A 24,048-nucleotide genomic window follows, 5' to 3' on the forward strand; every position below is an offset into this window, starting at 1 on the left:
CCCCACTTTGGAGAAAGTCCTGCACCCCTCCCACTTTGGAGGAAGTCCTGCACCCCCCCACTTTGGAGAAAGTCCTGCACCCCTCCCACTTTGGAGAAAGTCCTGCACCCCTCCCACTTTGGAGGAAGTCCTGCACCCCCCCACTTTGGAGAAAGTCCTGCACCCCTCCCACTTTGGAGGAAGTCCTGCACCCCTCCCACTTTGGAGGAAGTCCTGCACCCCCCCACTTTGGAGGAAGTCCTGCACCCCCCAGCCACTTCGGGGAGTGGCCGGGGCGTCGCCAGCAGGACTTCCTCCAGGCGGCGCTTGGCGAGCCCCACTTAACTAAGGGAACGGCCCCACCCGCCCGCTGTCCGTGGGCCGCTATCGACCACCGCGGACCTGCTCCTGCCCCCAGGCAAGGGACGGGTGCGCTGGGGTCCTGACCCCGTGGCCGCGGGCGAGGCAGGGCGGAACCGAAGCAGAGCGGGCAAGGGCTGCGGTACCTAACAGGTATGGGCCGGTGCAAGCGGTGAGGTCGGGAAGTGGGAACCACAGAGAAAGAAACGGACACGGCGACAGATACGAGGGACAGAGGGTAGGCACCAGAAAGACACGTAGGAACAGGGTGGGGACAGGAGCGTGTGGCCGCAGGGACAAGGACACGAGCAGCAGCAGGTTCCAGCTGTGTCTGCCATCCCCGCAGGCCCGGAGCTATGGCAGCCCCAGCGACCCCAGGAGCCCAGGTCCCACCCGCCCCAGTAGCGCTTGGTGACCTCTCGGGGGAAGGGAGCCGGGGACTTCCTGACACCCGGTCGGAGCCCAAGCAGCTTCCGGAGCTGATCCGCATAAAGCGAGATGGAGGCCGCCTGAGCGAGGCGGACATCAGAGGCTTCGTGGACGCTGTGGTCAACGGGCGCGCGCAGGGCGCACAGATCGGTGTGTGGGGAGGGCTGGGCCCTTCTGACCCTGACCTCGATCCGGGAGGTCAGCTCCCAGAGACTGTCTGTCCCTGGGAATACCCCATTGCTTTGGGGACGCTGTCCTCATCATCGTACTTCACACCCAGGGGCCATGCTCATGGCCATCCGACTTCAGGGCATGGATCTGGAGGAGACCTCGGCACTGACGCAGGCACTGGCCGAGTCTGGACAGCAGCTGGAGTGGCCAAAGGCCTGGCACCGGCAGCTGGTGGACAAACATTCCACAGGGGGTGTGGGGGACAAGGTCAGCCTAGTCCTGGCTCCTGCCCTGGCTGCATGCGGCTGCAAGGTTAGAGACCACCTCCTTTCCAGACCAGAACCTCTGACCCCAGAGAGCCAGCAACCAAGCCATCCACAGGCAGCTCCCAACCCCAAGCCTGGCCCAGACAGAGCCCTCAAAGACAGGACCCAAGCTTCTCACCATCCTCCCCATAGAACTTGGGCCCCCTTAGGCCCCAGACTAGGCCCCTTGGAACAGAACCAAGTTCTACCAGCAGAATGCAGACCCCCGACTCTTCCACCTCAGGGCCCCAGACAGCACTCCCAGGGAAAAGCAGAGTACCATTCTCCCTGTCCCCTAGTCTTGTGTCCCCAGGGCTGGGTACCAACCTCCTCCCCAATGGACACCAGGCCCTCAACCAGGAAAATTTCATTTTCATTGCCTTTCCACCAGCTGGGCACCCACTAAAACTGCTTAAACACTGTTTAAGTCCAGCATAAGTCCTACCCAGGGGAGGTGAGGGTGAGGTACTGTGCAGGTGTACTCAGCATCTCTGCCCACCAGGTGCCCATGATCAGTGGACGTGGCCTGGCACACACAGGGGGCACCTTGGATAAGCTGGAGTCTGTCCCTGGATTCAACGTCATCCAGAGCCCAGAGCAGGTACGAGACCACCACTGGCTGTTGACCTCAGCCGATGGAGACCTTGGCCAGAATCACTGATAGATTAAGATCACTAATGAGGACATTGATCAGAGTTATTCATGGGCTGTTGATAGTCATTGGACTTTGCTCAAATCATCAGTGGAACTTTGATCAGAATCACTAATGAGGACTTGTTCAAAACCACTGATGGGCCACTGATCATGAAGGGGCCATAGAACAGTGATAGAATCTTGACAAGACAAAGGTCAGAGTCATTGCTGAGGATTTATCACAATCATTCACAGGTCACTGGTCATGGTCTTCTTGGATCTTTGTCAAGGCTGCTGATGTGTCTTGTGATGGGTTTATTGATCTGGGTCACTGGGGCTGGGGGCTGTCTGACAGATGCAGGTGCTGCTGGAGCAAGTGGGCTGCTGTATCGTGGGGCAGAGTAAGAAGCTGGTTCCTGGGGATGGAATCCTGTATGCAGCCAGAGATGTGACAGCCACCGTGGACAGCCTGCCACTCATCACAGGTGACATGACCCGACTCCAGGGGCCAGCTGCTGCAGGTTACAGAGCCCTGACTTCTGACCTCACAGCCAGGGTCCTTTCATTAGGGGTGACCTGACTGTGGGACCTCCCCCAATCACAGTGTCCCCTCATCATAGGGGTGACCTGACTCATAACCCACTAGGTGTGGCCACCCCATCCCAGAGGATTTGGCCCTCAATGCCCGGGGCCCATGACCCCTCCTGCCCCTAGGGTTGGCATCTCCCAAGTCTCCCAGGGAGACTTTTGGCCCTTCATTGTCCCCTTCTGTCTCCCCGACAGCCTCCATCCTCAGTAAGAAGGTCGTGGAGGGACTGTCCGCTCTGGTGGTGGACGTTAAGTTCGGAGAGGCTGCCGTCTTCCCCAACCAGGAGCAGGCCCGGGAGCTGGCGAGAGCGCTGGTGAACACCCTGCCTGCTGGAGCCTGTGGCCCCTCCGTGTCTATGGCCTCTCTGCGGGGCTGGGCCTCTTAATGTGGACCTGACCGGCCCTCACCCCTCTACTCACCCCCACCTCGCCTCGCCATCCTGCTTTCGGCGTCCCGCCCCGCTTCTGCCGGGACCCACCCTCCCAGCCAACAGTCCCTCCCTCCGTCACACCCAACCCCCAGAGACCCGGCCTCTGGCCTGGGACGCCCACCCGCGGCCAGGCACAAGGTCCTCCTGGCCCCCAGCGCTGAAGTCTGGCACAGCGCTCGCCCCGGTCCGCACCCCAAGCCTTCCCTGCCCTCGTCCTGGGGGCTGCAACCCAGGGTGCAGCAGAGGCTGGAGCGTGTGATGGCGCAGGGCGGGCTCTGCACTGAACCACTACTCCGCAGGTTGGCGTGGGCGCGGGCCTGGGGCTTCGGGTGGCCGCAGCCCTGACGGCCATGGACAAGCCCCTGGGCCACAACGTGGGCCACACCTTAGAGGTGGAGGAGGCGCTGCTGTGCATGGATGGTGCAGGGCCGTCGGACCTCCGGGACCTGGTCACCAAGCTCGGTGAGGGGCAGGGAGGGCGGCGACAGCGGAGGGCTTCCGGCGAGGCCGCCCCCCGAGGTTAAGCCTAAGCCCTGCCCCGCCGGTAGGGGGCGCCCTGCTGTGGCTGAACGGACAGGCCGAGACCCAGGCCGAGGGCGCCGCGCGGGTGGCCGCAGCGCTGGACGACGGCTCGGCCCGGGGCCGCTTCGAGCAGATGCTTGCGGGGCAGGGCGTAGACCCGGGCCTGGCGCGAGCGCTGTGCTCCGGGAGCCCCGCGCAGCGCCGGCAGCTGCTGCCCCGCGCCCAGGAGCAAGAGGAACTGCTTTCACCTGCGGACGGTGAGCGTCGAAGGAGCCCTCCCCGCCCTTCCTTCCCCCGCCCCCGCCCGCCTAACGCCCTCTCCGCGCAGGCACGGTGGAGCTGATCCATGCGATGCCGCTGGCTCTCGTGCTGCACGAGCTCGGAGCGGGACGCAGCCGCGCGGGGGATCCGCTCCGCCTGGGGGTGGGCGCCGAGCTGCTGGTCGACGTGGGCCAGAGGCTGCGCCGCGGTGAGCGCCGCCCCCGCCTGCCCCGGCCTCCCTCGCCCCGCCCCCGCCTGCCCGCTGACCGCCCCTCCGCCGCCCCTCAGGGACGCCCTGGCTCCGCGTTCACCGGGACGGCCCCCCGCTCAGCGGACCGCAGCGCCTGGCCCTGCAGGAGGCGCTCGTGCTCTCAGACCGTGCGCCCTTCGCCGCCCCCTCGCCCTACGCCGAGCTCGTCCTGCCGCCGACCGGCGCGCAGCAATAAAGCTCTACAGCCGCAAAGCCGTGTCCGTGCCTGGCGCGCCGGGGGCCCGGGAAGCCGCACGCGGCAGCGGGCGGGAGGGCGCGGGGGCGAAAGCGGGGCGGCCTCGCTGGACACGTGACCTCCGGAAGGCCCAGCTTCCTTCGCGCGTGCGCGGCGCCGTTAACGCATGCGCCGTGGCGGCGGCGCGATCCCGCGGGGTCCCGGCATGCAGCGCGAGCGAGGCGGGGCGGCCGGTGCTGCTTCCGGGGCGAGCTGCTCGGACTCGCGGCCCCCCCCGCGAGGTGCGGACCCCGGGGTCGGAGGGGAGGGGACAGCCCGCGCCTGGGACGCGCTCGGCTCTGCGGGGCCGGCAGCGGCGCATTCTCACCGGGCGCGCCGGAGGGAGAGTCGAGTCTGGGGAGACGCCGGGAAGGGAGGTGTCCCGAAGCATGCACGAGTTGTCTTCGGCGGCGAGCATGGTTGTAAGGTGCTCACGTCTCGTGCGTCGCTTCGGGCGGTCCTCAGAGACCTGTCTGACCACAAGGTGGTCTGGAAATGGTCCAAGGGGGGAGCGACGCGCCGGAGGTCAGACGGCACAGCCGCAGCCCGGAACCGTCCGGCCTGGGGGCGGAGGCCACCATTTAGGAGCCCTCGGGAGGGTTCTCTGAGGTGAGGGGGAGTCCTGGGAGCTGCAGGTGGCAAACTTCCCGGGGCCCCTGTGGGAAAGGCACGGAGGTCATCAGGCAAGGCCAGGGTGTGCGCAGTGAGCCCAGATTGGTGCTGTTGGGAAACCAGGATGTGAAGAGGGTGGGGTTTTGTGGGGAGTGGAAGCATCTTACATCTTTGCCAGGAAAGGGGCAGAGTTCGAGCTCGTGGATAGGTGGCCCTGGTTCTCTGCTGAACTTGGGTGGGTAGGGAGCGGCCAGAGAGCCGAAGTTGAAGTGGCCCGAGGTGTCAGGAAAGGGCTGGAGGAGTCAGTTACTCTTCGGGGGCTGCAAACCAGTTACCCATCTCCTTTGAAGAAATGGGTTTATTGCAGATACATACGCACGCCCAGGAATCCAGGCAAGGCATGCACTTGGAATGCTTTCATGTAGTAAGAGGCTCGGCTGCCCAGGTGCAGGACAGGCTGGGGTAAGACAGGCTCAAGTTCCCAGGTTAAAGGACAAGAGTGACAGGCATGGAGTTGGCCGGGTGTGGGTGTCTGGTGCCTCCTAAGCTGCAGTTTAGAGGTTTCAGGGGTGGAGCAGTTCTGAGCTCAGGTGAACAGTTGCAGACAGGTGGCGAGCCTGAGGGTGAGGTTTGTCTCCAGTTACTGGAGCAGCCCAAGCACCTTCCTGTCCCCTCCCCTCTGGCTCCTGACACCTTTGCTCTTTTCCAGGTACATCAGGTCCATGCTGCTACTGGCTCGGGGGCCCAAGGCTTGGCATGGGCTCTCTCAGCTTAAGTCCCGCGTCCTCCCTCGGACCCCAGGAGGCCAGGCCCTGCATTTGAAGTCCTGGCTCTCATGGAGGCAGGGCCCTGCCGAGACCAGTGGGCAGGGCCAGCCCCAGGGCCCTGGGCTACGAACCAGGCTTCTGGTCACAGCCCTCTTTGGGGCTGGACTGGGTGGGGCCTGGCTGGCTATAAGGGCAGAAAAGGAGCAGCGGCAGCAGCAACGGCGAACAGAGGCCCTGCGCCAGGCGGCTGTGGGCCAGGGTGACTTCAGCCTGCTGGACCACCAAGGCCGGGCTCGCTGCAAGGCTGACTTCCGGGGCCAGTGGGTGCTGATGTACTTTGGCTTCACTCACTGCCCCGACATCTGCCCGGATGAGCTGGAGAAGCTGGTGCAGGTAGTGCAGCAGCTGGAAGCCAAGCCGGGCCTGCCTCCCGTGCAGCCTGTCTTCATCACCGTGGACCCCGAGCGGGACGACGTTGCCGCCATGGCCCGATACGTGCAGGACTTCCACCCGAGGCTGCTGGGTCTGACAGGCTCCACTGAACAGGTTGCCCAGGCTAGCCGCAGCTACCGCGTATACTACAGTGCAGGCCCCAAGGACGAGGACCAAGACTACATTGTGGACCACTCCATCGCCATCTACCTGCTCAACCCCGATGGCCTCTTCACTGACTACTATGGCCGGGGCAGGTCAGCCGAGCAGATCGTAGACAGTGTGCAGCGGCACATGGCTGCCTTCCGCAGCGTCCTATCATGAGCTGCCACAGCCTGTCATTAAATGGGGTGCGTTTTCATCTGTGTGTGTGTCTGTACCAGCAGCCCACGGAGGCCAAGCAGCACTGTCTTTACACAGAGCAGGTATAAGGGGGTTTTTTAGGGGTATGTGGGATGGCAACACCACTTTATTAGGCTGGGCCAGCCAGGAAGCAACACGAGTGAGCCAAAGGCACAGCTCGGGACACGTGGGGATGGGGCTCCCCACCCCCACCCGCCTTGGTATTCCCCACTCAGGGCTGGGCCATGGAGGGGGCAGCATAGGTCTGGAAACGCCTGTGGGCTCGCTGGTGCGTGAGCAGTCTCAGGGACATGGTGTCCACGGCTGTCTCCAGCCCCGGCTGCTGGGCGATCTCCACCGTGTAGTCGTTGGCCTGCAGGGGCACAGCATCAGAGGGGTCTGGGAACTGGTCCCCTCCCACGTATCCCAGGCCACTCACCAGCTGCAAGGAGGCCAGCATGGAGCGACACACCTCGAAGGCAGGCTGGCCGGCCACCAGCTTTGCAAAGGGACACCACTCGTTGAGCTGTGGGAACTGAGAGACCACCTGGTCCCCGTAGGTGTGGATGTCAAAGGGCAGGTGCTGCTCCTGCACAGGGGAGGGGCAGGTTGGCTGCGGGCAGGCCCCGGACAAGCCCGAGGCAGGCAGCAGGAGGCTCCAGCTCTCGGCAGTGCTACCTCACCTGCTCCTGGAGCAGGGGCCGGACGGTGTCCTCCCACTCCCTGACACGCTGGCTCAGCTCTGTCTCCTGCACAAACTTCTGGGAGGTGGCGATGAATAGCTCCTAGGGGAGGACCAGTGGGAGCTGCTGCCTTCTGTGCAGGGTCTTGGGGCCCCCCTCACCCAACTACCCGCCCACTCTGACCCAGGCTTACCACATTCCTTCGAACCAGCTCCTCGTAGCTCAGGGACGCCGGCATGGCCTCTGCATCTGGGGCAGGAGCAGCTGTGAGCTGCTGCAGCTGTGGGGCCACTCCCCCCTCCCTCCCAGCCTCAGCGGCCCCTCAGCACTCCCTGGCAGCTGCCCACCCTCAGACCTACCCAGGGCAGCAGACTCCCTGGGGTTTGCCCCTTCAGGCTCCACGCACTCCTCCGGCTCTAGAAAGTCATCTGCTAAGAGGCAGGAAAGACACCCACAGGGAGCCAGTCATGGGCTGCAGGTGCTGGACCCCCAGCCCAGCCCCCCAGCAGGCACCCACCTGCTGCCCCCAGGTCCTCTAGGGAATCCTCCAGGCGGTCTTCCTCTGAAGGCCACAGCCCCTCCTCGACCCTTGGCAGCCACTGCTTGCCCATCTGTCCAGAGAGAACATCTGTGAAGGGCACTGCCCTCTCCCATCAGGGGCCCCATGTGGACCCACGCCACAGCCTAGTGATCGGTACTTGCCTCCCTCCTCTGCAGCTTCCGGAGGGTTTTCAGCTGCTCCCGAACATGCTCCCAGTACAGGACCTCCATGTCTGCAAAGACCTCGTGAGAGCTCCCCTGCCCTGCCCAGGTCCACGCCAGTCTACCCACAGCCCCAGGTGACCCCAGGCAGGGGGTTGGGAGCGGGGAAGGCAGAGTAAGACTGTCTTCCCTGAGAAAAGTGCACATAGGGCCTTAGCTCACCTGCAAAGGATGGGCCCTTTTGCCGGGGCCTCCTGCGGTCAGCATGGTCAGCATCTGTGAGAGAACTCGGTCAGCAGGAACCGAGCCAGGGCCCCTGACCTGCCCACAGGCCGAGGGCTGCTCACAGCACTGGGGAAAAGGGTGCCAATCCTCTTCCACTGGCCCTGGCCCAGCCCTAGCTCCCAGGGGTCTGGGGTGCCCCACAGCCCACCACCTGCACTCACAGGCAGCCAGGTACCACTGGTGGAAGTCCTGCAGCTTGGCAGCCCCCTTCCTCTTCCGCTTCTGTCCTGGAGCCGCCTCCACACAGGGGGGCACAGAGTAAGGCCTACCTGGGGGCAAACAGGGATGGAGTCTCAGTGTTGCTGTGTGTCAGGACACAGAGCCCACCTGCCTACCCCAAACCTAGCAAACCCAGCCACGGGCACCTGAGTGGAGGTGCCCCCCACCCAATTACCTTTCTTGAAGGGTTTAGAGTCCAGGGAGTCAAAAGGGTCCAGGCTCTGCCAGGGGTCTGGGGTCTCCTGAGAGGGGACAAGCGATGTGGGAGGATGTGGGGTGCACACCCTCCCCTCACAAAGCCCAGACACCAAGTGCAGTCGGTGACAGCCCAGGGGGGGCAAGCACATTCAATGCAGGGTCACAGAGGATGACAGTCGAGGAAGGGAGCTGGGGGAGGGGGGACTTTAAATCCTGGGAGGAAGAAGATGCCTTGCAAGTGTGAAGGGCCACAGGCTAGGACCACCGAAGGCCAGCAGGAACGGGGGCATGAGGGGCAGAGAGCGAGGTCCCCGTGTCTGCTGTCCCCTCCCCACCAGGGGGTGCAGGGCCCCAGCACTCCTACCTTCAGCCGGGACACAGGCTCTGGGGCCCCCCCTCGCTCGCGCAGCAGGTACCTCCTGGGCAGGGCAGCGCTCTGCAAAGAAACAGCCCACGGTCCCCTTCCTCCCCCTTCTCCACCCAAGGCTCTGGGCAGCCCAGCAGCTCTGCCCTGGGGTCAGTGTCAAGAGCCCTGCAGGGAGTTCTTGGGGGCAGCAGTTCAAATGGAACAAACATACAAATTAATAGTCATGGGAGTACTTTTTTTCCTTTAAAAATATGAGAGAAAAGTAGAATGGCAAACATTCATGTTATTTACCAACCAGAATTAAGAAATGTTAACATTTTCTCCTGTATACATCAGGTAGGGTATTTTTTAATAAATAAAAGGAAGGATTTCCTAGCTCTAGTTTGGACAGAGTTGACCCTTGGGGGTTGAGTGAGGCAGCAAAGGCCCCCAGACCCACCCCTCCTACCAGCCTGACCCCAGAAGAGGCAGCCTGGGAGACCAGCTCCCCGCCCAGGTAGCCACGCGCTCCACGGGGCGCAGACCCTCGAAGGCCAGCACTCCCCTGAGCAGCGGCAGCTCTGCTCTGAGGAGAGAGGGACACAGACGCTGCTGCCAAAAGCGCTGGCTGCGGGGCTGGGCCTAGGGTTGGCTGCAGGACAGTCTGACTTCTGGGCAAAGACCAACAGGCCACAGCACTGTCCTCCTGTGTAAGGTGACTCTGCCCAGAGCCAGGGCTCGCCCAGCTGACAGCTCGGTCTCTGCAGGCCTCGGTGTGGGCCCCACCTGCTGTAAGCTCCTGGGCTCCTCGGGCTCCAGGGGGGCCTGGGGGGCTGTGGCCTCAGGGAGCTCTCCCGCCTCCTCTGCGTCCTCGTCCTCACCCCTGCCACTGGGCATCGGGCCTTCTGGCGAGGTGCCTGGGCAGGAAGCAAGAGCCTGGTCAGCCCCGAGGAGCCTGAGGACCAGATGGCAGCAGGGCCGACACCGAGGGGACCTGACAGGCCTCTCCCTCCGAACCCAGAGAACTCAGTGGGGCGCCGCACACTCCTTTTATCACACTAGTGTGCTCTGCCTGGTTCATTCTGTTTCTTTGCAAATGCTCCTCTTTCAATGCTGCCATCTATGTCTGCCCAGAGAGGAGGCCCGGGAGGGTGGTCAGAGGACAGACACTGAAGCAAGACGGAGGCTCAGCCGAGGCCAGGGCCTGAGTGCAGCTGCTCCCTGTCCCCACACCACCGGCTGCGGGGGAGCAAGCAGGCGGGCAGGCTGGGGTAGCTGAGAGCAGCCCCGTCCACTGAGCTTGACCTCCCCAGTGCCCTTACAGCCAGGCCCGCCAGGGAGCTCTCACCGGGCTCGTGGGAGAAGCCGAGCATAGGAACAGGACTCCCGCACGCAGACACTTCCATCAGCTGCTCCTCAGCCCTCTCGGCATCTGGGAGAGACAGGGATTAGGGTCAGGCCAGCCCCTCCCCAGATGGTTCCCACCTGCTGTCTCAAGAGCCCCTCCAAGGGGCCAGCACGAGGGCAGACCCAGCAGGTCCTCAGCCTTGAGCTGGCTGGAGAGAGCGGGGCCCTGCCGGGCGTCAGGCCCTGGTACTGAAGCCAGCTGTGACTTCGTCAACAAATAATCAAGGCACAGCGAGAACCGGTGAGGGGGACAAGTCCCAGCCAACCTACGACCTCCACAGAGCAGAGTGGGCACCTGGGAAGAGGGAACCCCCAAGACCAGAGCCAGCGAACACGGGGCACCCTACAGAGCCCTGCAGAAGACCCTCTCCTCCCTCCTCCCCACCAAGCCCTGCATCCACGCCCTCACCCTGCTGGCTCCTTGGCATGGGAGACATACCCACGGGCTCCACAGAGGACGTGCCCACCGGCTCCAACATGAAGGCCCCTCTGGGGTGGGGGGTGCACGTATTCATCCTGAAATCCTTCCGACTGGCCAAGACCTCGCCCTGACGGCTGTGCTGGCGAAAACATGCCCACTGTAGAGACCCTCCCCAGGGAGGCCTCCCCTCCCTTGCCGGGCTCAAGCCCTACCTGTACAGGGGGAAGTTGTTCTTCTCCATTTCATCAGGGGCCACCAGGGCCATGGGCAGGAGGGGGACGGTGAGGACCTCCTGCGTGGAGGCCAAGGGCGGGTGAGGGCACATCCCTTGGACTCCAGGAGGGAAACCCACACGGGGCAACACCACCTTCCGACACCTACCAGGGAAAGCGCCAACCCCACCCCAAGCTGAAGGGGCTGGGACACTCACACTGGGTGCCTGGTCATTCTTCAGATCCACGTTGGCCCGGGAGTCGGGGAAGTCATCTAGCGACAGGAACTGTGGGGAGGCAGGGGAGCTCACGGGGTGGGGCCCAGGCAAGCACACAGGGGCAGGGCCAACGCCCAAGAAACCTCACCTCATCCTCTGCCTCCAGGGAAGCCCCTGAGCTGGCATCCCCATTGGCCCTGTCTTCCTGCACCGCAGAGAGCTGCTTGGCCCGCCTGAGAGAAGAGCGTCCCGTGGGCATCCTGGGAGGCTGCGCGCAGGCGGAGCCGCGAGGACGGCCTCGGCCCCAGCTCCCGCTCCAGCACTCACCTCTTGCCAGAGATGAAGTCGAGAGCCTGGTAGACGAGTGAGTAGAGGTACTCCACCTGGTGACCAGGGCAGGCAGTGAGGGCACGGAAAGGAGGGGTCCGCCCGCCGGGGCCCACAACCCTCCCCCAAAGCTTCCCAACCAGACGTTGCTGTTCGCTGTGAAGCTTCCCAGCCTCCAGAACAGGTCCTGCCAATTTTGCCACCAAAAATAATTCCCAAATCAAACTGGTAGTCTCACGAGAATTACTCTACCAGCGGAGACTACCTCCTTGTCCCCTCTGCCCCCTGCACTCCACACAGCGGCGAGCGTGGCCCTCTCGACCTGACGCTGACGGCAGCGTGGTGCCCAAGGCAGGCCCCACAGCCCTGGGCCATCAGGCCCCGCAGACCAGGCCTCCCATGCCCAGTGCCCGCACCACCAGGGCCTGCGTCGCTGCTGCTCCTCTGCCCACGCTCCTGCCAGCACCCCCACGAGAGCTCCTCCCCACCAAGTCCTGGCCGGTGCCACCCCATCTACAGGAGCCCCTGCGAGTCTCTGACAGCCACCACGCTCCTGACAGACCCCTTCCTTCCACTTGCTTCTTGCCCACACCTCCACAGAACAGGGGTCCCACCACTAGGGTGGGGGCTGGGGGTTTCCGAGGTGCTGACAATGAAGCACTCACAAGGAGGGGCAGAGGAAGGGCGGGATGTGTATGTGCCACCCCGGGCTGTTGCCAAGGGTGCGCACCAGGTGTCGTCCGTTGGGACAACAGAGCCCACCAGCACACGAGACCCTCTCTGCCTGGCCACACCACTGTAAGTCAAAAATTGTTCTTTGGTGTTAAGAGTTGTCAAGACATCAGGGGTGAGGCCCGAGGTGCCGGCGAGGCAGGTCAGAGGCGGGGCCCACCTTCTTACTGTAGACGCAGGCCGAGCCCTGGATCAGCAACGCCGCTTCAATGAAGTTCATCGTGGTTTTGCCTTCGTCAAAAGAAATGCAGATCTGGTCCAGCTGCAAGAAACACCAGGGCAGGGGGATGCCGGGCCCAGTTGCACTCACTTCTTCCGGGACAGCCGCCCACCACCCGCCTCCTCCAGACTTCTGGCCTGGTCACCCCACAGCAGCCCCTCAGACTGACAGCTCCGGCTCTGCCTTGGGCTCAACAGTGGTGCCTGGATTGTTCTGGAGGGAGAGACAGGTGTCTGTGACCCCCCTCACTTCCTGTAACAAAAACCTGTGTTTGGGAAGAGAAAGCCCCCAGAGCACGCCGTCCACAAACAACCAAAGCCGCACACCAGCTCCCTTCAGAAGGCACTGGAAAGGCTCCATACTGCACCCGCCCCCTCAGGGCCGACTGGCAGACTCCGGCAGGAAGATCCCTGCTCACTCCGAGAGAAGCAAAGGGAACCTCAAGAGTGGGGAAGACAGAGACAAAATGCTGGGTCTCCATCCTTCGAGCAGAGAACTCAGGAAACCGACACCCTTCCTCTGCCGGCCCCTCGGCCTCCCCTGGGCCCAGCTCCTCTGTCATCCTGTAAACACCAGAGCTCCAGGCTCTACCCTCGGCCTTCCCCTCTGCCCACGGCACACCCCCCGCCACACGCACTCGTCCCTCCTGTGCCCGAGTTGCCAACAATCACAAGCCCATCCCCAGACGAGCCCTCTCTCCTCAGCTGCAGGGCTGTGTCTGCAGCCACCCACCGAGCATCTCCATGGAGACATCCAAACGTCCACAAACGTTTTATCTCCACACTCCACCCAAGATCTGCCCCACGAAGAGGGCCCCTCTCCTGTCAGCAAAGGACACTTTGAAGGCCTACGTGTTTTTCTCAACGCTTCCATTTTGCTTTTCTATCTGCCTGGAACACTTGCCCCCAGCTGTCCCCAGTGTAAATGCTCCTGCAGAGCCTGCCCCAGTGCCCAGGACCACCCTGCCACCCCATCAGTGTGATGTTGTCGCACCATTCTCAAGTCTCTCCTCCCTTAGGGGGCTGTGAGCAGCATTAGGGTAACTCCAGCTCGGTGCCCGATGCTGGTGTCCGGTACGTACCCAGTGAACAAGCGAAGCAGTAATGGCAGAGCTAAGCCTGAAAAACACATGGAAGCTCCCCAGACAGACGGAGGGAGTAGCATTTTAGGAAATGATTGCCCACATAAAGGCAGTTAGCAGAGACAGGACACAACTGCTTAGCAAAACGAGCACTATGCAAACATGGCCGAAGTGTAGGGTGCTGGAAAGAGGCGAGATTTTAGGCACCACAGTAGCACAAAGAAGGCGGAGGGTCTGGCAGGACATCGCCAGAACTGATGGAGCCACTTCCATCAGTTCTTTAAGTATAAAGGGAGTTTGTCGGGTCGCTGAATGACAGGGAACAGGCACACGACAGTCTTCGAAATGTGAGGAATTGGGAAGTGTTCAGGACCGAAGGCCTTGGCCGGAAAGTTGGGAATGTGAAGGGGGCCCCCTTCCCGTCAGTGACGCTCAGCCGAGCTGCGTGAAGAGGACATGGGAGGGGCGTGAAGGGCAGGAAGAACCGTCAGCGCAGGGTCCAGGCAAGAGGGAGGCTGGGCCAGAGCGGTGGTCACTGTGTAGAGGAGCGTGGACTTGGCAGCAGACAGGACGTGGGTTGAGCAGGGGAGGTGGGAGGAGGGAAGGAGCTCAGAGCCTGGGGTTTCTGGGTGGGTAGGCTGGCGGGTTATCTAGAGTTCAGTGTGGACGTGTTCAATATGAATCTTGGTTAAGACATCCAAGTGACGTTTGAGGTAGGCAGTTGGCCAGGCACAGTGGCTCACGCCTGTAATCCCGGCACTTTGGGAGGCCGAGGCAGGAGGATCACTTGAGGCCAAGAGTTCGAGACCAGCCTGAGCAACATAGCAAGGCCTCATCTCTAAAAAAAATGAAAAAAAAAAAAGAAAAATTGGCCAGGAGTGGTGGCACACACCTGTAGTCCCAGCTACTTGGGAAGCTGAGGCTTGAGCCCAGGAGTTGGAGGCCGCAGTGAGATGTGATCGCACCACTGCACTGCAGCCTGGGTGACAGATCGAGATCCCTGAGGGAAGCCTCCATGCAGGCCAGCCCCCCTCTCCTGTCGCCTTCCCTCCTCTGCTTGCTGCACAGAGATCACACAGCCCACTTTCAGCCCTCCGCTGGGCCAAGCACTTTCCCAGCTGAGAAACTTCCAGCACCATGTTCTCCCTGCCTGGGGCGTTCTTCAGCTCACTGTGGTGTTTGTTTCATATCTTAAGTTTTATGTACAAACATATCTAGTATGCTATGAGTTCAAGAGTTTAATCCGTTTTTCAAAGAGATTGCACCCCTTAAAATGCTCTTCATATCTGCTGAGTAGATGAATTAAAACGTCTTTACTTCTCGAGCAGTTGGCGTCTTACTATAAAGAAGGTGCAGCAAATCCAGATCCAAAGTACAAAGTCATCATGATTAGTAACCGCCACTTATTTCCCATCGAAAATGGCAAATTCTTCCTGGGGCCCTCCTCATAGTGGCTCCCACGGACGACAGATGCTCCATGCCGACTCGGCACTGGTGGAAGCTCTGTGAAAGGCACAGAGACCCTCACTATGATTCAGTGACTCATTTCATCCCAAACAAAATTAGGTTCCCCAGTCAAACTCTTTCCAGAACCCTAAACTTTTCTTTTAAAGCTCTCATCAGTTTGTGCCCACAGAGGCACATGTAGCGGTGGAGGATTCACTCCCTCTGCCAGCTATCAGCTGTGATTTGGGGCGCCTGTCTAATGCCTCTATTAATAAGGTTTCCGTGAGGACTGTGTGAATTTATATGTATAAAGCACATAAAACAGTGCTTGGGACAAGTAAGCCCCCGATGCATGATATTTATTACAGCTCTGTGTGGTTCCTGCCTCAGGAGGCTTCTTCCATGACAGTGGATAGTCCTATCAAAGCAGGGATTTTTGTTTGCTTCACTTGGCACTATTTTCTCAGAGTTCAGCATGGTTCTTGGCACACAATAGACAACCAACAACAATGAATAAATAAATGGATGAAAGAGGATAAGGATAACAATAAGATGTGTTAGAAAAAGAACATTCTGGTAGCTGTGTGTAAAATGAAAGGAGGGGGAAAGGAAAGGAGGGGAAAAGGCCAGGTACGGTGGCTCACACCTGTAATCCCAGCACTGTGGGAGGCCAAGGTGGGAGGATTGCTTGAGCCCAGGAGTTTGAAGTTGCAGTGAGCTATGAAGATAGCACTGCACTCTACCCGGGGCAACAAAGCGAGATTCTGTTGAAAAGGAAAAGGGAAAGGAAAAGGAAAGAGGGGAAAGACAAAACTAGCAGCCAGGACTTTAGCGAGTAGAGGTTTGGAAGGTCAGACACATGAACCTAGACACAGAGCCAGGAAGTGGATTTACCAGGTGTCTCCAGGGACCCTGCTTAACACATTGACTGCCACGCTAGAAAAAAAATTTCTTCCTTGGGGCCACAGTGTTTTATTAGGAAAATAGAATAAAAACTTCAAAAACAAAACAATCCTTTCTAATTTAATGAAAAATTTAGTGAAAATCAAAATTTATTGACTTCTATTCATTTAAGCCACATTTTCAGAATTAATTTGTCAATATTAATTGTAACAATAAGAACATCAACAAGTAATATTTTCGTGAACCAACTGCAGGGTTTTGCCCAGATTTGCTTCATGAGGCCCTGGGCTCAAAACTAGCATGAGTTAAATACAAGTCATAAGGCAGTTAATGTGTTAATATGGAAACCTGAATGCAGAGGCACTCCATCCAGCCCAGTTTTCTGCATTTTCTGGGCAGACTGTGCATCAGAGCAGAGAAGGTCAGTAATTAGATCACTTGCTCATTTAACAAACATTTATTCTGCACCTCCCGTGTGCTGGGCACTCTAAGCAGAGGGAAGAGAGCATAAATGCGGTCCATGCCCTCACAGAATTTACATTCTAGGGTGGAGACAGACCACAAACAAGTAAATAAGTTGATGAATGGCTTGTGATAAACATTCTAATGTACGTAAAGTGCTAAGACAGAGAGAACTACTTTAGACAGGGTGGTCAGCGGACATCTAAACTGAGATCTGAAGGATGAAAAGGGCTTAGTCATAAAAGAATATTCTGAAGCTGAGCACAATGGCACATGTCTATAATCCTAGCTACTTGGGAGGCAGAAGCAGGAGAACTGCCTGAGCCCAGGAGTTTGAGACCAGCCTGGGCAACATAGTAAGACATCACTTCTCTTATATTAATACACATACACATACATATTCTCTAGTGGGAGAAGAAAGTACATGTACCATCTGCTAAGAGCAAGCTTGGGGTGCCAAAGGTTGACTGATCCAAAAGAATAAGGTAGTGGCCAGATGTGATGGCTCACACCTGTAATCCCAGCATTTTGGGACGCTGAGGCAGGAGGACTGCCTGAGGCCAGGAGTTCAAGACTAACCTGGGCAACACAGTGAGACCCCATCTCTACAAAAAGTTAAAAAAATCAGCCAGGCATGGCGGCATGCACCTGTAGTCCTAGCTACTCAGGAGGCTGAGGCAGGAGGATCACTTGAGCCCAGGAGTTCAAGGTTACAGTGAGCTATGATTGCCACTGCATTCCAGCCTGGGCGAAAGAATGAGACCCTATCTCAAAAAAAAAAAAAAAGAACAAGGTAGAGAATAGCCCAAGATGAAGGTAAAGCAGTAAGCTGAGCCAGATTCAGAGGAGGAAGTTTGGGTTTTATTTAGTAGAATGGAAAGCCACTGAGGGGTTTTAGGCAGGGCAGTGCTGTGGCCTGATTTTAATTTTTAAGAGTCACACTTGCTGCTGGGTGAAGCATGGATTGGTCAGGAATAAAAACAGGGCTAGGGAGCCCAGATAGGAAGGTTTTACACAAATCCAGGCCAGAGACCATGGTGGCTTGAACCAGAGGAAACGGAGAACATATTAATTCAAGTGATACTCTGATATATAACTGATGGAATTCATGGGTGTGGAACGTGGAGCTCACTATGACAGCACTTAGCTTTCGCCTTTGGTTGACGGAAATGGGGAAAACTAGGGTTTGAGCAGAAAAATGAAGAGCTCCACTTTAAACATGTTAAATCTGAGATGTCTGTGTGACATCCTAGTGAACGTCAAGAGAGCAGCTAGATATGTAAAAGTAGATTCAGAGGAAAGATTTCAGATGAGGTATAAACCTGGGAGTTGTCCTCATACAGGCAATATTTTACATTATGAAAATAAGTGAGATTGTTTAGGAGAAATGTGTCAGAAGATGACCCAGGCCCCCTCCTGAGGAACTCAATACTTAGAGACTGGTTAGGACAGAAAAAGTAGGTAGTGAAATAGGAAGAGAATCGTACCACCATTGTTTCAAAAAAGAGGGAGTGGCCAATCCAATAAATGCTGCTGAGTTGAATAAGATGACACTATTGTCCCTCGGATTTAGTAGGATGAGGTCACTGTTGATCAAGACAAGAGACATTTAAGTGCAGTGGAAGCCAGATTGCACCGGGCTGCGGAGTGAAAATGAAGCGCAGAGATGGAGTAGACAGCTCCTTAACAGAGGTCTAAGCGGGGCTGTCAAACGTGGAAGACTAAATGCTGACAGGACGAGACACGGCAGTAGCTTGAAACTGGTTTGAACACCCCAGATAAGAAATCCCTCTTACATGGTAATCCTGAGCTTTCAAACACACAAACATGCACGCTATAACTGAAACAAAGATGATAACCCTTTCTAGTCTATTCCATTACATTGGAGAAAAATGCTGGTCACCATCCACTAAATCGATTTCACGGATCACTAACGGGTAGAGACGTGCAATGACAGCTCCGGGCTAACCTACCGAGAAACGATTCCGGGAGGCAGCGTGGAATCGGAAAAGAAGCGAGTCTGAGGACCAGCGCGGCCAGAGTGCCAGATGGCCACAGCCGAGGAGGCGGCCCCCGGCCCAGAGCGCCCGCCCCGCACCACTCCCCGCCGCCCTCACCTCCTCCAGATACTCGCCCAGCTGGGCCGCCACGTCCACCTCCCAGTTCTTGGTGAGGTCGCGGATGGGCTGCAAGAGGTGGGCAAAGCGCGCCTCCACGTCCTCCATGTCCGGGAGGGGCCGGGCGGCAAGAGGACCGCAGGACCGGCTTCCGAGGAATGCGGTACTCTCAACCCGCCACTAGTTCTGGCGCCATTTTGCTGTTCCCGCCCAGGAAAGTACGCAGAGCAGCGACGCGCGCATATCTATGACGTAACACGAGCCGAGGCCTTGAGGACTGAACCTCGGCGCCTCTCGGCGGGAGCGGACCGGAAAAGCCACGGTGCGCGCTGGGGGCGGGGCCGGAAGGGCGGGCTTGGCCTGCCGTGGGAGGGGGCCCGGCGGGCGGTGGGTGGGTTTGGAGGGGTGGGACTTTGAGCTACCGCGGGTGGGCGGGACTCGGGCTGCAGGGGCGGGGCTCGGGCGGCCGCGGGCGGGGTTTGGGCGGCCGGGGCGGGGCAGTTGGACCCGCGGGCTCTGCTCCAGCCGGCCGCGTAGCGGACATGGCGGGCTCCAGGCTCCCGCGGCAGCTCTTCCTCCAGGGCGTGGCCGCCGTCTTCATGTTCGCCTTTGCTTCACTGTACACGCAGATCCCGGGTGAGGGCGCCCAGGGCGGGGCACCCCAGCGCGCGGGGGAAGCCGCGTCCTCTCTGCGCCCCGCGCTCACGCCGTCGCGGGGGCAGTGGGGGCCCGGCCTAACCCGCGGGGCCGGGGGCGGCGGCTGGGTCCCGCGGGGGTGGGGTCAGCGGCGTGCATTGGTGCGTTTCCCGCAGGGCTCGGGTCTGACCAGGGCGGGGGCGGGGCTTCCCCAGATCTGGCGGGCCGGCAGGAGACGGGCTCACCTGGAGCAGAGGGGCGTGGGAGGTCCCGACCTAGGAAGCTGGGCGGGCCTTCTGGCCCGGGGGACGGGGTGTCAACAGGTTCTCACCTGGCCAGACATCCTGGAAGGGCCGTATGCCCTGACCTAGGCTGGGGGTGTCCAGGACCTGGCGCTGACGTGCCCTCCCACAGGCCTCTATGGCCCGGAGGGCATCCTACCCGCACGGAGGACGCTGCGGCCGCAGGGCAAGGGGCGCTGGCAGCAGCTGTGGGAGACGCCCACGCTGCTGTGGGAAGCCCCGCGGCTGGGGCTGGACACCGCGCAGGGCCTGGAGCTGCTGAGCCTGCTGGGTGCGCTGCTGGCGCTGGGCGCCTTGCTGCTGCGCCCGCTGCGCCACCCCCTCGTCTACCTGCTGCTCTGGGCCGCCTACCTATCGGCCTGCCAGGCAAGTGGGGCTGCCTGCTGCCCCCACACATCACTGGGACCCCTGTCCCCAGCTCACTCCAGCCCCCCCAGCCCACACCCCTGCCTCTGCCTTACCTGGCTCTGCAGACACACACTCCTGCTCCCTGACAGCCAGTCTCCCTACAGGTGGGCCAGGTGTTCCTTTACTTCCAGTGGTGAGTGACTGCTGGGTGTGGGGCCACAGGAGGTGGGTGGGGTGGGGGGTGTTTGCTTCTTGGGGGAGGACCCTCTGAAGGAAGCAGCCTTGGTGGGGAGGGGACTCTGCCCTACTTCCTCTCCCTGCAGGGACTCCTTGCTGCTGGAGACTGGTTTCCTGGCTGTGCTGGTGGCCCCACTGAGGCAGCCCCCACAGGGCAAGCAGGCCCCCCAGGGTGGGCCAGCAGGGGCCTTGCCCCACGAAGCCCTCCCCTTCTGGCTCGTGCGCTGGCTGCTGTTCCGCCTCATGTTCGCCTCAGGCGTGGTCAAGCTGACCAGCCGCTGCCCCGCGTGGTGGGGGCTCACTGGTGAGGGTCCCAGCCTGGACCTGGGGTGGTCTGGGGGCTCTGCCCAGCCCTGATCCACCTGCCCATTACCTGCAGCCCTCACCTACCACTACGAGACTCAGTGCCTGCCCACACCTGCCGCCTGGCTGGCCCACCACCTACCTGTCTGGCTGCACAAGCTCAGCGTGGTGGCCACCTTCCTCATCGAGATCGCCGTGCCCCCTCTATTCTTCGCCCCCGTTCGCCGCCTGCGCTTGGCTGCCTTTTACTCCCAGGTGAGTGGGGCCTCAGCTATCGGACAGATAGGGCGTGGCCTCCTTCAGCACTGGGCAGTGTGTCTCGCTGGGGACAGGTGGCAGCTGCTATCGGGAAGGCCTGGTGGGCAGAGGGGTGCGCCCTGTCAGGTTGGAGGACATCCATCTCTGGGCAGCAGGGCCCAGGGTAGGTGGCCTGAGCACAGAGTGCGGGTCCTCTGCAGGTGCTGTTGCAAGTCCTCATCATCATCACTGGCAACTATAACTTCTTCAACCTGCTGACGCTGGTGCTCACCACCGCCCTCCTGGACGACCAGCACCTGGCTGCTCAGCCTGGCCATGGTCACCGCAAGAAGATGCCCACCTGTGAGTTTCAGCCTGTCCTGGGCAGCCAGCCATCCTCGGCCCCATCCCCTCCCAGGGTGTCTTTGTCCCCCCAGCACCCCCCACATGACCCCCACTCTAGCTCCATCCCAGCCCCCTGGCTGTGGACCCTCCGCAGAGCCACTGCTGCCCTGCTCCACAGCCTGGCCCAAGGCCCTGCTGGGCTCGCTGTCCCTGCTGCTGGAGCTGGCCATCTACGGGCTGCTGGCCTGTGGCACTGTGTACTGCTTTGGCCTGGAGGTCGACTGGCAGCAACGCACCATCCACTCCAGAACCAGTGAGTACCAGCTGGGGAGCCAGAGGGGAGGGGCCGTGCCACCCCTTCTTACACCCCCTCCTTCGGCAGCCTTCACCTTCCACCAGTTCTCCCAGTGGCTAAAGACAGTGACCCTGCCCACTGTGTGGCTGGGTGTGGCCTCCCTCACCTGGGAGCTGCTGGCTGCCATCTGGAGGTACGTGGCCCAAGAAGGGGGGAGGGAGAGAGGTGTTCAAGGTGGGCCTGACCACACCTGGGTCCCTGCCCCAGGTGGACCCAGGTGCGGGGATGGCTTCGGAAGCTCAGTGCTGCAGTCCAGCTGTCCGTCCTTGGCACCGCCACGGTGTCCTTGTTTGTGATCAGCCTGGTGGGTAGTGCTGCGGGGGGCGAGGTTGGGAGGGGGCTGCAGCAGCAGCACTGAGCCTCTGCCCGCCTGCCGCTAGGTGCCATACTCCTACGTGGAGCCGGGGACCCACGGGCGCCTCTGGACCGGGGCCCACCGCCTGTTTGGCGCCGTGGAGCACCTGCAGCTGGCCAACTCATACGGCCTCTTCCGCCGGATGACCGGCCTGGGCGGGCGGCCCGAGGTGGTGCTGGAGGGCAGCTACGACGGGCACCACTGGACGGTGAGGCCTCCCACCGGTGGGAGCTGGCAGGCACGGGTCAGGCTGGCCCAGCTGACTGTGGCTCCGTCTGGCAGGAAATCGAGTTCATGTATAAGCCGGGGAACGTGAGCCGGTCACCCCCTGTCGTGGTGCCTCACCAGCCGCGCCTCGACTGGCAGATGTGGTTTGCCGCCCTGGGCCCGCACACACACAGCCCCTGGTTCACCGGCCTGGTCTTGCGCCTGCTGCAGGGCAAAGAGCCAGGTGAGGTGTGGTGGGGGGTGTGGGGAGCCGGGTGCATGGGGCCAGGGTGGGGCCATGCTGAGCCCCTCCTCCGCCACAGTGATCCGCCTCCTCCAGAGCCATGTGGCCAGGTACCCCTTCCACAAGCAGCCGCCCACCTACATTCGGGCCCAGCGCTACAAGTACTGGTTCTCCCAGCCCGGGGAGCAGGGGTAAGGCAGGGGCGCCGGGTGGGGTGCTGGGGCCTGGGCTCTGGCCCTGCACTAAACATCCTGTCCTGTTGCAGCCGGTGGTGGAGGCGACAGTGGGTGGAAGAATTCTTCCCACCTGTGTCCCTGGGGGACCCAACGCTGGAGACGCTGCTCAGGCAGTTTGGGCTGCAGGTAAGGGGGTGTTGGTCAGGATGGGGGAGGTGGCAGGGCTGACCCCTGCCACAGGGGCGATCCCTGTGGGCCTCCCTCGATATTGTCCTCACAGGACAAGAGCCCACCCCGGGCCCGCAGCTCCAACAGCACCTTGGCTTGGGCCCTCCACTGGGTGCGGACTCAGCTGTCACCCCTGGAGGCTCCCACCCTGCTCTGGGGGCTCCTCGTGGCTGCGGGGGCTGTCCGAATTGTGCAGGCCCTGCCGGCCCCCTGGTCTTTCCAGTCCTCCCGGCCGGCCAGGGGGGAGAAGCAGAGGCAAGCCCCCAAGAAGGACTTGGGAGCTGCCTGTGAACAGGGTACCCCAGCCCCCGACAACTGCAGCAGTGGTTCCCGGACCCCCTGGCGGAAAAAGTAGCTGTGTTCTGTCAGGGTAGGTCCCCAGCACAGCTCTGTCTCCTGCAACAGGACATGGCCCAGCCACCGTGCCTTAGCCGATTCTGCCAAGCCAGATGTGGGTTGGGGGGTTGCCCGCAGAGGATTTCTGGGTGCTGCTTTGAGGGCCCACTCGTCCCTGGACGCCAGGCCCCCACCACTGCCTCCACTGTTGGCCCCAGAGGTGAACATGCGACCCGGCTCAGGACCTGCCTCTGCCCTGGGCTGTGGGCGTTGAGTCTGGAGCCGTAGCCCCTCTGCTGGAAGGGGTGAGGCTGACCCATTGAGCAGGAAGAGGAGAAGGACGGTCACCTTTGATGTCCTCTCCACGCCAGCCCATTTTGTCCTTCACACGTGTGCACCAATAAAGGCGTCTTCTGTGCTTGGCCGTGAGCCTGGTGTTTCCTTCCTGCCGGGAAGCCTGAGGATGCTGACCTGGCTCAGTGGGCACTCTCCCTGTCCCATTCTCAGTGTCCTCCCCTGCAAAATGGGACCGAAGGGCCTGGTGGCCCTGTCAGCTGCCAGGCCAGTGGTGGGATGTGGACCTGGAACCAGTGCAGGGCCAGAGAACTTGCCAGGACGTGGTCCCTTTCTTCCCTCCTGCTCCCACTTCCTGATCTCAGGAAAGGACAGGCGGGTCGGAGTGGGCAGGGGCGAAGGAAGGACAGGGAGGTGGACAGGTCGGCAGAGGCTCCTCTGCAGAGTGGGGCAGCGGGGAGGGGAGCTGGAGGCTGCGTGGAAGAGGGAAAGGGCGTCTGACGACCTCCGTCATGGGAAGAGGACGCCAGCCCAGCCAGGGCAGCATCCAGGTTTCCGTTTGGGGTCAGGCTGCCAATGGGAGGTCACCGCCTTCCCCGGGAACTGGAGCAAAGCTGCCCCTGCCCTGCTCTGTGCTCGGGACACAGCCCCCACCCAGCGTGTCCAGCTCCCACCCGGCCCGGGTCTCTGAACGCCCTCCGACCCACCTGGACAGACAGAGCTTCACGTTCAAGCAAGCCTGTGGCAGGAGCTCAGCGGTGCCTCAGGGTCCTCTCGCACACACGGGATAAACGATCCGGAAGTCAGCCTTGGCTTAAAACGCTATCATACGTTAAAATTCAAAAACCTGTCCCTAGGCTTTTAAGCTCATTTTATGAACCTCCCTTCCAGATTTTGTTTTTGTTTTCTGTAACAGCTATCTTGGTAATCCGCCTGCTATACAACTCACACATTTAAAATGCGGGATTGGTGGCTTTCAGTATCTTCAGGTGGCAACCTGTCACCAGAGTGGATTTTAGAAACTTCATCTCCTCAAGAAGAAACTGGCCCCCCCACCCTGTATCCATTAGCCCACACCCTCCAACCCCTCCCTTCAAGCCCCAAGCAACCTTTAATCTACTTTTGGTCTCAATGGATTCACCTACTCTG

The 24,048-nt window shown here is 60.6% G+C and overlaps 4 protein-coding genes across 7 annotated transcripts; 3 read left to right on the plus strand and 1 right to left on the minus strand.

The window, feature by feature from the left end:
• The first annotated feature begins 8 nt into the window (after positions 1-8).
• Positions 9-4,139, plus strand: TYMP (thymidine phosphorylase). Of its 2 annotated transcripts, none has more exons than XM_012648760.1 (10): positions 9-577; positions 686-918; positions 1,049-1,251; positions 1,747-1,845; positions 2,233-2,362; positions 2,661-2,779; positions 3,196-3,358; positions 3,445-3,675; positions 3,747-3,887; positions 3,968-4,139. In XM_012648760.1, exons 2-10 carry the CDS (start codon positions 696-698, stop codon positions 4,123-4,125), a joined length of 1,467 nt encoding a protein of 488 aa, XP_012504214.1. In that variant the 5' UTR covers positions 9-577; positions 686-695; the 3' UTR covers positions 4,126-4,139. The 2 variants fall into 2 exon arrangements, with proteins under 2 accessions (XP_012504214.1, XP_012504213.1); XM_012648759.1 differs by having other exon boundaries at positions 9-492.
• Positions 4,140-4,235: 96 nt separating this feature from the next.
• LOC105813933 (protein SCO2 homolog, mitochondrial) lies at positions 4,236-6,333 on the plus strand. Of its 2 annotated transcripts, none has more exons than XM_012648761.1 (2): positions 4,236-4,773; positions 5,486-6,333. In XM_012648761.1, exons 1-2 carry the CDS (start codon positions 4,292-4,294, stop codon positions 6,297-6,299), a joined length of 1,296 nt encoding a protein of 431 aa, XP_012504215.1. In that variant the 5' UTR covers positions 4,236-4,291; the 3' UTR covers positions 6,300-6,333. The 2 variants fall into 2 exon arrangements, with proteins under 2 accessions (XP_012504215.1, XP_012504216.1); XM_012648762.1 differs by having other exon boundaries at positions 4,358-4,406.
• A 102-nt stretch (positions 6,334-6,435) lies between these two features.
• On the minus strand, positions 6,436-18,535 carry NCAPH2 (non-SMC condensin II complex, subunit H2). Of its 2 annotated transcripts, none has more exons than XM_012648758.1 (20): positions 18,297-18,535; positions 12,228-12,329; positions 11,336-11,391; positions 11,157-11,241; positions 11,009-11,077; positions 10,791-10,870; positions 10,597-10,712; positions 10,099-10,182; positions 9,537-9,667; positions 8,769-8,840; positions 8,382-8,448; positions 8,149-8,256; positions 7,925-7,978; positions 7,703-7,773; positions 7,518-7,611; positions 7,360-7,428; positions 7,194-7,249; positions 7,001-7,102; positions 6,757-6,906; positions 6,436-6,690 (listed from the first exon to the last, which is right to left on the minus strand). In XM_012648758.1, the coding sequence occupies exons 1-20, from the start codon at positions 18,402-18,404 to the stop codon at positions 6,550-6,552; spliced, it is 1,815 nt and encodes a 604-aa protein (XP_012504212.1). In that variant the 5' UTR covers positions 18,405-18,535; the 3' UTR covers positions 6,436-6,549. The 2 variants fall into 2 exon arrangements, with proteins under 2 accessions (XP_012504212.1, XP_012504211.1); XM_012648757.1 differs by having other exon boundaries at positions 7,360-7,431.
• A 217-nt stretch (positions 18,536-18,752) lies between these two features.
• LMF2 (lipase maturation factor 2) lies at positions 18,753-23,023 on the plus strand. The gene is made up of 14 exons (XM_012648756.1): positions 18,753-18,932; positions 19,347-19,600; positions 19,747-19,775; positions 19,906-20,123; positions 20,199-20,377; positions 20,581-20,722; positions 20,883-21,017; positions 21,087-21,192; positions 21,267-21,363; positions 21,440-21,622; positions 21,697-21,865; positions 21,945-22,056; positions 22,131-22,227; positions 22,322-23,023. The coding sequence occupies exons 1-14, from the start codon at positions 18,839-18,841 to the stop codon at positions 22,622-22,624; spliced, it is 2,118 nt and encodes a 705-aa protein (XP_012504210.1). The 5' UTR covers positions 18,753-18,838; the 3' UTR covers positions 22,625-23,023.
• Positions 23,024-24,048: the final 1,025 nt, after the last annotated feature.

This window comes from Propithecus coquereli, unplaced genomic scaffold (assembly GCF_000956105.1).
Source record: "Propithecus coquereli isolate 6110/MARCELLA unplaced genomic scaffold, Pcoq_1.0 Scaffold294, whole genome shotgun sequence".
In the NCBI taxonomy this organism is placed as follows: Eukaryota; Metazoa; Chordata; class Mammalia; order Primates; family Indriidae; genus Propithecus; species Propithecus coquereli.